Below are 18,174 nucleotides of genomic sequence, written 5' to 3' on the forward strand. Positions count from 1 at the left end.
TAAATAATCTGGACTTTTAGCGTGTATAGAGCCAGCATATCTCCACCAGACTCCATGTAAATAATCACTACTTTTAGCATGTATAGAGCCAGCATATCTCCACCAGACTCCATGTAAATAATCACTACTTTTAGCTGGCATTTGCATCCTGTTTGTGCATATTTTTAGAGATCACTGGAATATTTTACAAGGTTGAATGTCACTTTCACGCCTCACTGTTCTCTGTGCTTCTCTTCCTCGTTTTAGACCGTGGAGGAAGCTGTCTGTAACGGTGAGTGTTGACCTGATGATTAAAGCCCTGTGTAGTTTATAACAAAGTTGATGTTATTTCTTGTGTTCTGGTGCCTTTTAACAGGTGGTTTGATACTTTTATCTTTCTATACTAACATGAGAGGAATAGGGCTGCACAATATATCGTTTTTTTTTATAGCCATTGCAATATCCACTAGTGCAATATACTGGACATGTTTTTGTGTTAGTTGAAAGCAAATATCAGTTAAAACAAAACTGCACATTAAAATGTAACTCATTCTTTTTTAGGTAGTGCTGACTTTTATGTTCAATTCAATCTTCAATTTGTTCAATAAATGAAACAATGAAATGTATTTTAGAAGAATACTGAAAGCAGCAGAACTGGGAACACTCTAATATCTGTTTATATATCACAAGTAATATCGTTATCGTGATGTTCAACAACGTTATCACATATTTTCCTCATATAGTGCAGCCCCAGAGACACTCTGATTGGTTGATTGCATGTTACGCCCAAAACACACCTATGAATTAATGAAGACACTAAGGTCAACCCTTTTGAACCATGCGCCCGGCGCACGGACCCTTTTTTCACCGTCAAACTAGAGACAGTGGATTTGGAAACGCCTTAAATGTTAAACTGTTAAAATAAGGCTCTAAGTCTTATGGGCGCCTGGGTAGCTCACCTGGTAGAGGGCACGCCCATATATAGAGGTTACCTCCTCAACGCACCGGCTGCAGGTTCGAAGCCACCTTGTGGCCCTTTGCTGGATGTCATTTGCCCCCCAGTCTCTATGTTAGTCCTGTATGTCACCTGCATAGGGAGTGCTAGTTATTTTTACTAATTCTGGCGTATTTACATGGTGTTTTTATACAACGCTGTTCATATATATGCATGGTCCCTATCAAATAAACCAACAGTTTTGGGCAAGTTACTTCCAAAATGTAATACATTATACATTACTAGTTACTACTAGAGAGTAATTAGTTATATTACAATATTACTGTCTCTGAATTGTAATGTGTTACACTACTTTTGCATTACTTTTGAGTTACTTTCACCAAAATAACACCACCACCAGATCAATAAAGTCTCCTCTTTATCCACTTTAACACATCGTAGATTATTCATATTTTGTATAATTAATATAAATATTTAAAGTAACTAAAGCTATAAAAAATAGATAAGTAAAACGTAGGAGAAAATGAAAATACTCAATTAAAAGTACGGCATTGTTGTAAAATGTTTGTTTATAGCACTTGAATAAGAAATTCATGTTGTTTAGTTTAAAGGAAAATGTTCAATTATAGTGTGATTACTCAGTATTTACATTATTTACAGTACTTGATTTACAGCTGATTTGTGAAAAGGTACACAACCTTATTTAACAGTAATTTAGTTTTACTGCGAACCGTCACAGGAAGTGCTTTTATTGTGAAGTAAGCTACACGGAAGTTGTCTGTTGTGTAGATACTCTTGCTAGCTTACTGAGATGCAGCATGTCCGTCAGGCTCAAGTTGTTCACGTTCTTGTTTGTAAAACTGCAACATATTGAACAGTAAATGGTCACAGTAAAAGACAAGTGTTTTTGGTCGTCATTCGAAGCCATTCCACTACAGGCATAGTCTCCACGGCTGATAAAATGCAATGATATTTACGCGTAGCAAGCCTCAACATTAATTCCCGACATGTATGTACCGTCACCTGTATGGGACATACACGCTGTATGGGACATGCACGCTGTATGGGACATACACGCTGTATGGGACATGCACGCTGTATGGGACATGCACGCTGTATGGGACATGCACGCTGTATGGGACATGCACGCTGTATGGGACATGCACGCTGTATGGGACATACACGCTGTATGGGACATACACGCTGTATGGGACATGCATGCTGTATGGGACATACACGCTGTATGGGACATACACGCTGTATGGGACATGCATGCTGTATGGGACATGCATGCTGTATGGGACATACATGCTGTATGGGACATACACGCTGTATGGGACATACACGTTGTCCGTCTCTGGTTCTGGCTCTGACCACGGGAACAGAAACAGGACAGCTCACTTCAACGCAGCGTAATAACTCCTGAAAATAATATCCATCTCGCAAATGTCTCCGTCTCTGCAGTCATCTCAACCACCGAATACAGCGACAGGAAATAATAAGTTTTTGTTTTTTTTCCTGTGAAGAAATGTGTCGCAGTGTTGATGAATTCTTAAAAAATGCACCACTAAAAAACAATGCACCACTAAATGTTGCGTTAAAATGAGTTGTAACTCGCGTTACTGAGATTGTAACGAGTATAATATTACCGAAATGTAACTAGTAATGCGTTTTATTACTGCGTTACAGCAAAAAGGAATACATTACTGTAATTGTGTTACTTTTGTAACGCGTTACTCCCAACACTGTAAACCAATAAAATAAAATAAGACCCAGCGGCTCGGACGCCCATGATCTCAACACATTTACTAATCTGGGCTTCACATTTCTTCTGTTTTCTAGTCAACTGCAGCGCTGTCTTGGATCGTATCCCAACCACTGGTGAGTCTCCACGTTTCCTCAACTACTTCACTGCAGTTTGTGGTTTTAGATCCTCACTTAAAGGTGCAGCAGGTAAGACTTATAAAACTCCCTTTCTGTCATATTTGCTGAAACTGACCCTATGTTCCAGTAGAACTACATGAAGCAGGTCATTAAAAAAATAAATCCAGCTCCTCTGGCTCCACCTACAGCCTGTAGTGAGATTTACAGAAATCCACAGCTCCCTGTCCAGATGCACCAATCAGGGCCAGGGGGGTGTCTAACTGTTCAGATGCACCAATCAGGGCCAGGGGAGTGTCTAACTGTTCAGATGCACCAATCAGGGCCAGGGGGTGTCTAACTGTTCAGATGCACCAATCAGGGCCAGGGGAGTATCTAACTGTTCAGATGCACCAATCAGGGCCGGGGGTGTCTAACTGTTCAGATGCACCAATCAGGGCCACATTTAACACATATAAATATTCATATGAGCATTAAAATATTTAATGACTAAGACATGAAGTGAACAAGTTTCACACACGTGACTAACACAAATGGGAATAAAACATTGTTTAAACCCTTTACAATAAAGATCTGTGAAGTTATTTGGATTATTACAAATTATCTTTATTATAATAATAATAATAATAATAATAATAATAATACATTTTATTTATATAGTGCTTTACATGGCACTCAAAGTAATTTTACAGTAAAAACCAGCATATATATCACGTTAAAAACAGATAAGCAATAAAACCAAGTCATAAAACAAGCATATTAAAACCAGTAACTATCAGGTGAGAAATGTAAGACTATTGTATGTGGAAGGCTAATCTGAAGGTTTGTTTTGTGTTCAGGTCAGTATAATACAGTATCCTGCAAAAGAGACATTGTTGCTGAGTTTATATGAAGTACGTGATGGCTGAACATCACACAGCTTTAATAAAGAGCAGGAACGTTTGGACAGTGGCTGTCAGCGTCTGATGCAACGAAAAAGGAGTCTTTCAGCGTGTTTGTGTAACGCACCGGGGAGAGCAGCAGTTAGATAGGATTTAGAGAGGAGTATGTAGGGAGGTTGGTTGGGGGGGTGGATGGGTCAAACACAGGACTTTCACCCGTTCGCTTGTTACGCTTGCTATAGTCGCTTTTTTACTTTCATCCCCCGTGTCACAGAACCGTACGCCCACCCACAACCTTTTCCTTAACATAGCTGCCAAGCGCGTTTACTTATAGCGCTAAAGGGACGTCAATAGTCCCGACCACGTTTACTTATAGCGCTAAAGGGACGTCAATAGTCCCGACCACGTTTACTTATAGCGCTAAAGGGACGTCAATAGTCCCGACCACGTTTACTTATAGCTCTAAAGGGACGTCAATAGTCCCGACCAAGCACGTTTACTTATAGCGCTAAAGGGACGTCAATAGTCCCGACCACGTTTACTTATAGCGCTAAAGGGACGTCAATAGTCCCGACCAAGCGCGTTTACTTATAGCGCTAAAGGGACGTCAATAGTCCCGACCAAGCGCGTTTACTTATAGCGCTAAAGGGACGTCAATAGTCCCGACCAAGCGCGTTTACTTATAGCGCTAAAGGGACGTCAATAGTCCCGACCACGTTTACTTATAGCTCTAAAGGGACGTCAATAGTCCCGACCAAGCGCGTTTACTTATAGCGCTAAAGGGACGTCAATAGTCCCGACCACGTTTACTTATAGCTCTAAAGGGACGTCAATAGTCCCGACCAAGCGCGTTTACTTATAGCGCTAAAGGAGACTTTTAGCGTCAATAAGAACGACAAAGGCACCTGACCAAGCGTCCATATTGTCATATTGATAGCTCTCCAACCAATCAGAGCAACGCTAGCTGATAGATTAAACTTTAAACTCTGAACACATCTTCCTTTTTTAAGAATGACTTCAGGGCCGTTCTTTGTTCTTTTCTCAAAGAAAAGCTCAACTCCAAGTCTTCCAGAGACCGCTGTTCCCACCAGCAGCAGCAGGAGCTATAAGCCCCGCCCACCGACTCTATACACGACGTGATTGGCCTGACTAGAGTTTGGTTTTTCCAGCTCGCAAGCCAACGGAGAGTTGCTAGACGACCCTGGCTGCAAATTACATTTGCTGCCGCTAGGGTAGTCTAGATTTCTAGGCTATGGTTTTTTTTTAGCTTTTTTTTAACTAAATTGCCCAGAAATAACATGGATGCATGGATGTATGTCTGTGATTCACTCAACATCCTACTTATCTCAACTATTATGCAAAAATAATTCATAATTTCAGCTTTTTTTAACTAAAAAATTAGGTCAAATGTCATATGAACTAGGTTTATTGACCATGAATATAAAATAGTGTTAACAAAAGTTATAAAAAGCATAAAAAACGTTGGAAAAAGCGACAGAAAATACCGTAGATAATTTTCAATTTAGACGCGGAAGGTTCATGGTCGACGGGATTATTTTTTGGGCTTTTCACCTTTAATTTGACAGGACAACTAGGTGAGAAAGGGGGGAGAGAGAGAGGGGGGGGGAGAGACATGCAGGAAATCGTCACATGTCGGACTCGAACCCTGGACCTCTGCGTCGAGGCGTAAACCTCCAAGTGTATGTGTGCCTGCTGAGCCAACCCGGCCACAACAACATAAGACTTTAAGTGAAGTTTCCTACAGTATATTTGCTAGAGTTGAGCACGTTGTCTTCTCCTTTTCAAGCCTGAAACTGTGAAATGGTTTGCAGATAAAGAGTGTTTTAGCTTTTGGATTAACAGGGAAGTTTAGAAGAAAACCGAGGCAGAGAAAAAAATAAGGTCACACCCGGTTTTGTTTGTTTCTTGTAACAATTGGGGAAGAGGCAGTGTGGCTGATGAAATCCCCCTCTGTGGTTTGTAATCTGCAGTCTGTGCCAAGAAACCTCGTCTTGATTTTCTGAGAATGTGAATCTGTGGTTTTCTCACATGGTGTATATCTTTAACACACTCATCAGTGCCCAGATATGACATTTGTTCCTCACTGACACACTTTGCCAACAGTGTAAAAACTCTGTTCTTTATCAAACGTGAACTTGTAATTTCTGTAGGTTAAAATGTAGAATGTAGAAAGTTTTTTTTATATCAGAAATATGGGTTTCTTTCAACCTAATTGCCCAAAAATAACATGGATGCATTAATGCACGTTCTTTGGAACAAATACAACATTCTTCGCAGGTAAAAAATAATGACTACTTATATTGAACTGTGGGTGTTTTATTCAATATTATAGCATTTTCATTTTTTTTCTTTTGAATGCTTTTAAAGCTACAGTGCGTCGTTTCTGTCGCCGTTATGAGGAATTGTTCAACAAAACTGTCGGCGCTTCCACATGATACAAACCTGCTGTGATCGCGCACCCCTCCTCCTCCTCACAGTTGCTAGTCTCCACAGACGACATGGAGGCATAGGCACCAATACTGAGCAAATACTGAGCACCCACGTGTGTCAGAGTGCCAGTAGGCTCCACTCATTTACAATTAAACATTGCAGTTGGTGCTAAGTGGAGCGTCTGTCATGGTGTGATTGGTTATGTCGCTGTCAGTCCCCTGCTCCATATCCTATCCACCAATCACAGCGTCTCTCAGATGAGGTGCCTTGAAGTCGATTAGGCAATGATTATGGTTATGGTTGTGGTTAAGGTTGTGGTTAGGGTTAGGGTTAGGTGTGTGGTTAGGTGTGTGGTTAGGTGTGTGGTTAGGTGTGTGGTTAGGTGTGTGGTTAGGTGTGTGGTTAGGTGTGTGGTTAGGTGTGTGGTTAGGGTTATGGGTTATGGGTTAGGTGCCTTGAAGTCAATTAGGCAATGATTAAGGTTATGGTTGTGGTTAGGGTTAGGGTTAAGTGTGTGGTTAGGGTTAAGGTTGTGGTTAGGGTTATGGGTTAAGGTTGTGGTTAGGTGTGTGGTTAAGTGTGTGGTTAGGTGTGTTCGGATCACAGAAGCCTCCCACGCGTCCCTACGACTACGTGGTTGAAGGGTTAGGGGGTTAGGTTAAGGTTGTGGTTAGGGTTAAGGTTGTGGTTAGGGTTAGGGTTATGGGTTATGGGTTAGGTGCCTTGAAGTCAATTAGGCAATGATTAAGGTTATGGTTGTGGTTAGGGTTAGGGTGTAGGGTTAGGTTAGGGTTAGGGTTAAGTGTGTGGTTAGGGTTAAGGTTGTGGTTAGGGTTATGGGTTAAGGTTGTGGTTAGGGTTAAGGTTGTGGTTAGGGTTATGGGTTATGGTTAGGTGCCTTGAAGGAGACGTTTGGGGGCTTAAAACACCATCAACCCTGTTTTCTTCATGGTTACAGAATTACATTTTGAATTACAGTGGATTGCTTTTGTACGTAGATTCATGTACGAACAGTGAACTAAATAATTTTTTCTTCTCGTCTTTGTCTCCTTTCAGTGAACCCCACGCTGATCTGCTTCACTGAGAATTGGTGTCCGTCCCTTCTGGTGCTATGTCTGTGTGTCGGCATTTTTCCTGTTCTTGGAGTTACCGTCTTCGGGGTTTGGTACTGCTGGAAAACCGGAAAATGCAGAAGACGAGAATCTGCAGAATCCAGTGCATCATACACTCCTGCAAAAAACCAGATTGTATAATATATATACATATATACATATATATATATATATATATATATATATATATATATATATATATATATATATAAGAAGTCAGTTCATCACAACTAAACAGATGTTGAAGAAGGATGATTACTACCTCTAGTCTAAATATATTTTATTAATAATAATAATAATAATAATAATAATAATAATAATAATAATGGATATGTCTAAATATTATATATTTTGTAAGTAATAGAGCTTCAGAGAAAGGAAGAGGAAACATGTAATGCATTTTATAAGAAGAGTTTTTAAACCTTCTTAGGGAGGTTGTTCCAAAATCCAGGAGCCCAAAAAGAGACGACCACGTTTTTACAGATGTTATATCCTGTTACATACATCCTGGTATGTTCACTAACATACCAGGATGTGAGGATACGATAAAAAAAAAAAATCTGTTCTGTTTAAAATGGTGCTTTTGAGGCCTGAATTTTTCTGTGTAACGGATCATTTTTACATATCGTATCATATTGTAAATGAGCTGTAGCGTTTGTCCTGTCTGTGGTTAGACCAGGATGGACCTTAACCCTTTCACAAGTTTCAGGATCATTTTGGGGATCAAAGGTAAATAGGAGCCTGTCCAGAATGATGTTTTTAGCAGTTTAAGGGGACCAGAATTTACAGAAAAACTTCAAAGGGAAGCTCAACCACCTGGGTAATGTGTTCAAACTATAAACTAGATGGACGAGGAGTCTCCACTTTCTCCCACTGTACAATAGTGAAGCTAAAATATCGGCAATACGGGCGCTGCCATCTGGTAATTTTGGAGCCAGAGTTTGAGCAGTAGTAGAGCTAAATGTGAGCCAATCCCAGCTGTCAATCATGACGTTTCAGCCTGTTTTTATAGCCCCGAATAACTATGTGGAGCCACAGTATCGAAGTCCCACCGATACACGCGCCCGACCAATCGTGAGCCAATCCCAGCTGTCAATCATGACGTTTCAACCCATTTTTTACAGCATCAAAAAAAGTATAATGTTTTTTTGCCTGTTTCTTTTTTCTCCGTTGTCTTGTTTATATCTATGGTTTATATTTACAAGGAGGCTGCGCTGCTGAGTTTGATTGTTTCTAACGTTACACTTGCCAAAGAAACCGTTTGTCACGGTCAGCCATGTTTTACGTTTACGTTTGGCGTCATGCATCTGGAACGCTTGGAGGGTCAGAAGTTAGGACATTTCAACTGGGATATTCTGACCTCCGACTCTGACTGTAATGCAGCACAACACGCAACGTTACCTTGCCTGCTACCAGCTAACGGGAGCGTGCCTTTGTTCCCACAGCCCTATGTTCCTACATTTCCTTTTTCATAAATTTGTATCAGATTTGATCCCCCTAACTCTAAATAATGTTGTGGGAGGATAGGGCTTAAATTGAAGGGAAATGTAGGAACACAAGACCTCATTTTGAAAATGTCCTAGAAATATGGGAACATAGGGCTGTGGGAACATAGGGCTGTGGGAACATAGAGCTGTGGGAACATAGGTCTGTGGGAACATAGGTCTGTGGGAACATAGGGCTGAGGGAACATAGGGCTGAGGGAACATAGGGCTGTGGGAACATAGAGCTGTGGGAACATAGGGCTGTGGGAACATAGGTCTGTGGGAACATAGGGCTGAGGGAACATAGGGCTGTGGGAACATAGAGCTGTGGGAACATAGGGCTGTGGGAACATAGGGCTGTGGGAACATAGGTCTGTGGGAACATAGGTCTGTGGGAACATAGGGCTGTGGGAACATAGAGCTGTGGGAACATAGAGCTGTGGGAACATAGGGCTGTGGGAACATAGGGCTGTGGTAACATAGGTCTGTGGGAACATAGGGCTAACATCAATCAATTATCTATCAATTAGCAAACTTGCTAGCTCAATTGCTAAATTGACAACCGAAATCACGCCACATCTCTTTTATGGAGCAGTAGAGCGATACTCTGTTAGAGCCAGCTAGTGTAAAATAAATTTTCAATAGCTGGCTCCATTTTAGACTCTCTGGCTATCCGTTCCCTCAAAATGTCAGGACTGTTCTACTTACCGTTTACAAATAGTAAACCGTGTGGATGCGTGTTTACTTCGTCGCTGCAAGCCCATCCACTGATCTATACACTTCTTCTGAAGCTTTGCTAGAAATGATGGTGTGATTGGGCGCTAAGACGTTGTTTTATGAACCCTAGAAAGTGACGAAGTCCGGCAAAGGAAAGACAGTCACTGTTTACTTCATTAATGTGTTTACTGTGTTAATGGACTGAGGACGGGACGAGGATTCAGCAGAATCTCAACCAGGGGGTTCAGTATTCGGCCGAACACCAAACATCTGGATTCGGTGCACCCCTAATAATGCTATGAAGTAAAATGGGTTTAAACAGATGATCTGACCTGGTTTAACCATCACAATATGGTCTTAAAGGGAATACTGAGAAAGAAATTGTTTCTAAATGTCGACACATTTTCTCCCGTCTCTTAATATTCCCCACTTCTAATCTTGCAATATCTGCTCAAAGATTTATTTTCGTCCTTGCGGTTTGCGGCAGTGAATATACTTAATAATCTCTCACTGACTTCCTCTTCAGCACTTCCTCTCGAAAGTCTTACTCTCCCCAAATCTAATCAACAAAGAACTAACCGAGAACGTATTGTCATGTGTGAGTACTTATGAAATTCACACTGAAAGTTGATAGTGTGTTTTCAGACCTCTGGGACTATGCCCATGTCAAATGGGTTATTAAAATAAAGTCTTTGTTCCCAGTGTTGAACTGGAAGAACATGGCTGCAGTTCTGAAAGCACCAGATTTCTCCCAAACTATCTAACAAACCCAGCGTCTGAATAAATCAGATGCTATAACTAGTCTGTGTTGTTGCAGAATTACGATTTCCAGACTTGAATCTCGCAGCGATAACTGTTGTCTGTGAGATGTTGTCTGGTTGTAAAAGAGCTGGTCTGGCTGGAGCTTCACCTAGTCTTTTGTGTGTAGCAGCTGGTTTAAGCCTCGTATTTTTTTAATACCAGGCTGACGTTCTTGTCCAGATTAAGTGCCCTGATACACAAAGCTGACCTCAAACAACGAATGCCGCCAATGGACGACTGATCCAACGCTTTGCGTCTTTACAGTCTCTAGAAAAGTCTGTGATTTGCGTCCACCAAGGCTGTAGTCAAGTCCAACTTTGTCGAGTCCAAGACGAGTCCGGGCTCAAGTACTACAGCCCTGGCGTCCACTTTGTACTTCTGTCCAAGATGTAACCCTTTTCAACTTCTTCACGTCGACTTAAATGTCACATACCTATACCGTTCTTTTAAGCTTTTTAAAGCTCGACTATTTTAGGCAAGAAGCTTATGAAATATTAACTTTCAACCTAGATTCAGATTACATTAAATGCTATCAAACCCCGACCCTCCACCTGACCGCAGCGGTCAGCGATAAACGCCCAAATGTGGCCCGATAACAGTCCCCAAAATTAACAGTTTGTTGGCTTTGTGTATCAGGGCTTCCAGCGAATGCAACAATAAAAACAGTCTTTGAATCCTAATTCCCAAATGTCACCGGCCTCAGAGTATTGCTGATGTCAGAGGTCAGAGATCACAGCACAAAAATGATGGGATACAAAAACCCAGTGACTGTATGATCCACCGTTGACAAAAAATGGGAAGGGAAACAAAAAGGAAGATAACTTTCCATCAGGTTATCTGACCGTAATACCACATGATGTGGACTGTCAGAGCTCCAACTGATCGATAGTGCTATTAATCTTCCTCACTGTGGAAGTTGGGAGATTTATTTATATCTTATAATGAATAAAAGAGGAATATATCACCTTAAAGAGTCTCTGTGATGTATACGGAGAAGTTCAATGTGTGATATATAGACTTTATGTTGGATCTCAGGGCTTCTGGACTCTGGTTTGACCAGAAATCAGCTTTATGTTTTACATGAGATCAGGAAAATCCAAAGCTGTACATTTTTGCCTTTATGCTTTTTTATATTCTTTGATTTATGGGGCTTTTTTGGCTCATTTTTATATCCTGTCTTCCTTTCTTCTATCTTTGTATGCAAGTTTTATTGGAGGTATCTTCCACAGTTTCTGCTACTTAAAGCTGCATTAATTGTTGTTGTTTTTTGGCAGCAAAACCGCCTTAAAAAAACACATTACATTGACATTAGGGCTGCAACTAAAGTTGTGAACATTGGCCAATATAAAAGTGTTAAGATAATTATTTATCAAAGAATAGACAGAATCACTGAAGTTCTTCTCAAAGTTCATTTTTACTTGCACAAGTAAATGCACCAGCAAATGGTGATAAATGACGATTAATCAGCTGATTAATTCAGAAATAAGATGTAATATGTAAAACACAAACTAGGAGCTAAACAAGGCTCAAGGGGACTCCTTTTTAAATGGCAGTCTCAGTACATTGGCTTTAAAATATAAAAGATATGAATTAATGCAGCTTTAAAGACAATAAAACTACTGATCAGGTTATTATGAAATGTGTTGATGCTTTTATTTTGTAGTATCCAGAATCCTCTGTCCTTTAATTATGTAAATTAATGATTAGATATGTTAAATTACTAAAGTGTCCTTTAACCCAAATGTAACTTTTCACTGATTCAGTAAAAGTGATTTTTATATAAATGTTTTGGACCAGATCGAAAAGATCTGTTTTTGGGTTATAACATACAAAAAAAATGTTTTTTGTTGTTGTCTGTGTACACATCAGATTTACTGGCTACAAAATGATGTTGCTTTAGGTTTATATGGCTTTACTTTTGTTTTCTGCTAAATAAAATGATTTTAAATGGTCGCCTCAGTTGTATTTCTTCAATAATAATGAAGTACTATTATGAAAAATCTGCAGATTTTATCAAACTGTTTTTCTGCTCGAGGTGAACATGTGTTAAAGGACGTATTTGTGGCGCAAAATGAACCTATAGGGGTTAATAACGTTTACCGAGTCGACCGTTCTCTGGGTTATGTTTTCATGCTAATCCAATGTGACCAGTTTTAGCGCAAACCGCTAATTAGCTTATAGCGCTAGACGTCGAGGCACGGCTAAAGTAAAAAGAAATCGCCGTGTTTGAGCTATGTTACTGGTCGGAACAGAGACAGCTGTGATTTATTAATAATGTGTGATGCTGTAAAATAGTTTCAGATATTTGCATTTATTGTCAAAAACTAAAATCAGATTTTTCATAGATTGTTAAAAATGTCTTCATTTGCTATTGAAGTATTATTGTGGAAAGTAATTAACTACATCTACAAAAATAAAGTAATGTATCTTTTAGGTATACTCTACTTGAGTATTAGTATTATCTGTTACATCTATTATCTATTATTATTGCTACTTTACAATTTGACTCAACTACATTTTATTTTATTTTTACATTATTTCATTCTCGCAATGTCTCAAACGTTCTCAGGACTCACTTTGGGGGATTTTATTTTTTTCCGACCTAATTAACGGCAGTAATATAAGATGCATTCACACCCATTCTCGGCAGGAAATGCAGTTTCTTGTTTAATTTAGCAGCCAAATTAGCTTTATTCCACTTACAGACACCCTGAAAGCAAAATAGGAAACTCTCATAGAAATATTGAACTGTTTTTGTCAAGCAGCGCCTACATCTGTTGCGGAAACTTAGAGCTTTTAGTGTCAGCAGGGACATTTGAACTGTGGTTTACCGATCACTCAACGAATCCATACTCACTTTCAACATCTCAGCCTGGTACAATGCCCCCCCCCCATCCTACACAAAACTAAACGTGCATGGATAATAAAACAGGCCAACAAGACAATTGGCTCCTCCCCAAAGGAATGGGATCTGGTGGTCCATTCTTATATACTGTCTATGTTACTTCACACAAGAGCAGCCATTTTCCCCTGTTGCCATGGGAACGTTATGAAGTGACGTAATTATGTGACGTTTCCCAGAGATATAATCCCTCCACCTAGTCCTGGGTCTCCCCCGAGGCCTCTTCCCAGCTGGACGTCCCTCCACCTAGTCCTGGGTCTCCCCCGAGGCCTCCTCCCAGCTGGACGTGCCTGGAACACCTCCCTAGGGAGGCGCCCAGGGGGCGTCCTTACCAGATGCCCGAACCACCTCAACTGGCTCCTTTCGACGCAAAGGAGCAGCAGCTCTACTCCGAGCTCCTCACGGATAACTGAGCTTCTCACCCTATCTCTAAGGGAGACGCCAGCTACCCTCCTGAGGAAACCCATTTCGGCCGCTTGTACCCTGGATCTTGTTCTTTCGGTCATGACCCAGCCTTCATGACCATAGGTGAGGGTAGGAACAAAAACTGACCGGTAGATTGAGAGCTTTGCCTTCTGTCTCAGCTCTCTTTTCAGTCTAACGGTGCGATAAATTGAATGTAATACCGCACCTGCTGTGCCGATTCTCCGACCAATCTCCCGCTCCATTGTCCCCTCACTCGCGAACAAGACCCCAAGGTACTTGAACTCCTTCACTTGGGGTAAGAACTCATTCCCTACCTGGAGAAGGCACTCCATCGGTTTCCTGCTGAGAACCATGGCCTCTGATTTAGAGGTGCTGATCCTCATCCCAGCCGCTTCACACTCGGCTGCGAACCGATCCAGTGAGTGCTGAAGGTCACAGGCCGATGATGCCATCAGGACCACATCATCTGCAAAAAGCAGTGATGAGATCCCCAGCCCACCGAACTGCAACCCCTCTCCACCCCGACTATGCCTTGATATCCTGTCCATAAATACTACAAACAGGATTGGTGACAAAGCGCAGCCCTGGCGGAGGCCAACTCTCACCTGAAACGAGTCCGACTTACTGCCGAGAACCCGGACACAGCTCTCGCTTTGGTCGTACAGAGATTGGATGGCCCTGAGAAGGGACCCCCCTCACCCCGTACTCCGCAGCACCTCCCACAGTATCTCCCGGGGCACCCGGTCATACGCCTTCTCCAGATCCACAAAACACATGTAGACTGGTTGGGCATACTCCCAGGCTCCCTCCAGGATCCTTGCGAGAGTAAAGATCTGGTCCGTTGTTCCACGACCAGGGACGGAATCCGCATTGTTCCTCTTCAACCTGAGACTCGACTATCGACCCGAACCCTCCTTTCCAGCACCTTGGAGTAGACTTTACCGGGAGGCTGAGAAGTGTGATACCCCTGTAATTGGCACACACCCTCTGGTCCCCCCTTTTTTAAAGGGAACCACCACCCCTGGTCTGCCACTCCTTAGGCACCGTCCCAGACTTCCACGCAATGTTGAAGGCGTGTCAACCAAGACAACCCCTCCACACCCAGAGCTTTAAGCATTTCTGGACGGATCTCATCAATTCCTGGGGCTTTGCCACTGTGGAGTTGTTTAACTACCTCAGCAACCTCCACCAGGGAAATTGATGCCAATCCCCCCTCATCCTCCAGCTCTGCCTCTACCATAGAGGGCGTATTAGTCGGATTTAGGAGTTCCTCAAAGTGCTCCTTCCACCGCCCTATTACCTCCTCAGTTGAGGTCAACAGCGTCCCATCCTTACTGTACACAGCTTGGATGGTTCCCCGCTTCCCCCTCCTGAGGTGGCGAACGGTTTTCCAGAAGTACCTTGGTGCCGACCGAAAGTCCTTCTCCATGTCTTCTCCGAACTTCTCCCACACACGCTGCTTTGCCTCTTTCACGGCAGAGGCTGCAGCCCTTCGGTACCTTGCAACTGCCTCTGAAGACGTCTGGGATAACATATCCCGGAAAGACTCTTTCTTCAGTCGGACGGCTTCCCTGACCACCGGTGTCCACCACGGTGTTCGTGGGTAACCGCCCCTTGAGGCACCTAAGACCCTAAGACCACAGCTCCTCACCGCAGCTTCAGCAATGGAAACTTTGAACATTGTCCACTCGGGTTCAATGCCCCCAGCCTCCACAGGGATGCACGAAAAGCTCCGCCGAAGGTGTGAGTTGAAAGTCTGTCGGACAGGGGCCTCCTCCAGACGTTCCCAATTTACCCGCACTACCCGTTTGGGCTTACCAGGTCTGTCCAGAGTCTTCCCCCACCCCCTGACCCAACTCACCACCAGATGGTGATCGGTTGACAGCTCCGCCCCTCTCTTCACCCGAGTGTCCAAAACATATGGCCTCAGATCAGATGAAACGATTATAAAATCGATCATTGACCTTTGGCCTAGGGTGCTCTGGTACCAAGTACACTTATGAGCATCCCTATGTTTGAACATGGTGTTCGTTATAGACAATCCATGACTAGCACAGAAGTCCAACAACAAACAACCACTCTGGTTTAGATCAGGGAGGCCGTTCCTCCCAATCACGCCTCTCCATGTGTCTCCATCATTACCCACGTGCGCGTTGAAGTCCCCCCCAGCAGAACTATGGAGTCCCCGACTGGAGCCCCATGCAGGACTCCACTCAAGGTCTCCAAGAAGGCCGAATACTCTGAACTCTTGTTTGGTGCATATGCACAAACAACAGTCAGAGTTTTCCCCCCCACAACCCGCAGGCGTAGGGAGGCGACCCTCTCGTCCACCGGGTTAAACTCCAACGTAGCGGCGCTCAGCCGGGGGCTTGTGAGTATCCCCACACCCGCCCGGCGCCTCACACCCTGGGCAACTCCGGAGAAGAAAAGAGTCCAACCACTATCCAGGAGTATGGTTCCAGAACCAAGACTGTGCGTAGAGGTAAGCCCCACCAGATCTAACCGGTAGCGCTCCACCTCCCGCACAAGTTCCGGCTCCTTCCCCCACAGAGAGGTGACATTCCACGTCCCCAGAGCCAGCCTCTGCTGCCCGGGTCTGGTCCGTCGAGGCCCCTGACCTTCACTGCCACCCATGTGGCAGCGCACCCGACCCCAGCGGTTCCTCCCACAGGTGGTGGGCCCATGGGATGGAGGGATGTCCGCCACGGCCGGCCGGGCTCCGTGGCAAACCCGGCCACCAGACGCTCGCTGACGAGCCCTCCATCTGGGCCTGGCTCTAGATGGGGGCCCTGGGCTTCCTCCGGGCAGGGTCACTTCATCCCTTCCTCGATTTTTTTTTCCCTGGATCAACTAATCCAGAAAATTGTTATTAGTTGCAGCCCTGAGTCACATTTCACTACTCGCTCTGATACGCTGTTAAAACCACAAACCCCTGAGTCACATTTTCCTTGTGACTAATATAAACAAAGGTCTTTTCAATAAAGGTAACCACAAATTGTTTCAAGACACACAAACCAGATTGCAGTTATTATGTCACACATTCAGCAGCAGTATCTGCAAAAACTGTACACTTCTTTTTGTCAAGCAGCGCCTACACCTGTTGAGGAAACTTAGAGCTTTTAGTGTCAGCAGGGACATTTGAACTGTGGTTTACCGATCACTCAACGAATCCATACTCACTTTCAACATCTCAGCATTTCAACACCCCCCCACCCCCATCGTACACAAAACTAAACGTGCACAGATAATAAAACAGGCCAACAAGATAATTGGCTCCCCCCCAAAGCCCTCTAACAGAACTGTACACCCGGTCAGTAGCCGGAAAGACACTATAATCACACAGAGAAGTTGTGTCCTGTTTTATTGCATATACATTAAAACATAACAATAAGATGCACTATATGTGGCAGATGGAATAATGTGTATTAGCAGTACGTCACAGCAAGCAGTTGAGTAACAGCAGTTGAGGGTTCATATTGAGTAATTTTGGCATTTTCATATTTTAATAGTTAATCATAGTTTAGGGTTGAAGTTGTTACTGTCAGTTGCAGCAGTAACAGTACAGTATGTTTGGGATTTCTTATTTTTCATGTGCAAAATGTCATTCAAACACCAGCAGCAGGGTTAACAAGAGCGTTGTAGTTACTAGAGGGCTCCAGCAGGGGGAACGTAAAACTGTTCATAGACTGTTAATATTAATGGACAAAACATCCGGTTCGGCGAAGGTGCTGCAAATGCAAATGCGGAAAACCTGCTTTCTATCTGAATTCCAGCAGGGGGAGACTCCTTAAAGAGAAAAAAAACTTAGACGAAAAAAAGACGTAAGGAAGAAAGGCAAGAATAGGTCGAAACAAGCGACAACACCTTCAAAAACAGAGACAAAAATGTTGAAAAAAGCGACAAACTTGGAGAACAAAAAAGACAGTAGAAGTAACTACAGCCTTGTAACTGAAAAACATTTGACAAAAAATGTCACGTACCCCCTGCAGTCCTCCAAAGTACCCCTAGTGGGACACGGACCCCCTGCAGTCCTCCAGAGTACCCATAGGGGGACACAAACCCCCTGCAGTCCTCCAAAGTACCCCTAGGGGGACACGTACCCCCTGCAGTCCTCCAAAGTACCCCTAGGGGGACACGTACCCCCTGCAGTCCTCCAAAGTACCCTTAGGGGGACACGTACCCCCATTTGAGAAACACTGCAGTACAGTATATAGACCAGCAGGGACTTCAGTCCTGTTTAGACCACAAGTGGAGCGGCTGTGTAGCGTAGCCTGCTTCCTTTCAGCTCTCATATTGGACTGAAGCTCACAGACGTGCAGAGACTTTGGGCCTCAAGTCACTTGACTCTGCAGATTTCACTAGTTCAAGTACACATTGGAAATAAACTGACGAGTCCTGAACGCACCATTACTGCAGAAACAGAGACGTTCACTGCTCACTTTAATGATGGATTTACTGCTGTTGGGTTCAAAGCTGTTAAAAACCATCTGAATGTTTCATCTACTTTTAAATATTACATGATAAATGAGTGATGTATGAAATGAACACGGCCCCTTAAGTTAAGGAAAAGGTCGTGGGTGGGCTT

The 18,174-nt window shown here is 43.1% G+C and overlaps 1 protein-coding gene across 3 annotated transcripts in view; it reads left to right on the plus strand.

Annotated features, from left to right (window-relative positions):
• The window catches only part of LOC144523005 (uncharacterized), a 27,361-nt gene extending 15,147 nt beyond the window's left edge, over nt 1-12,214 (plus strand). For 2 of the 3 annotated variants that reach the window (XM_078258254.1, XM_078258253.1), the window contains exons 4-6: nt 247-271; nt 2,777-2,887; nt 7,204-12,214. In XM_078258254.1, the coding sequence (XP_078114380.1) occupies nt 247-271; nt 2,777-2,887; nt 7,204-7,400 (333 nt within the window). In that variant the 3' untranslated portion in view covers nt 7,401-12,214. The remainder of the gene's footprint in view (nt 1-246; nt 272-2,776; nt 2,888-7,203) is intronic. The other variant, XM_078258255.1, reaches the window with a different exon arrangement.
• Nucleotides 12,215-18,174: the final 5,960 nt, after the last annotated feature.

This window comes from Sander vitreus, chromosome 9 (assembly GCF_031162955.1).
Source record: "Sander vitreus isolate 19-12246 chromosome 9, sanVit1, whole genome shotgun sequence".
Taxonomy (NCBI): domain Eukaryota; kingdom Metazoa; phylum Chordata; class Actinopteri; order Perciformes; family Percidae; genus Sander; species Sander vitreus.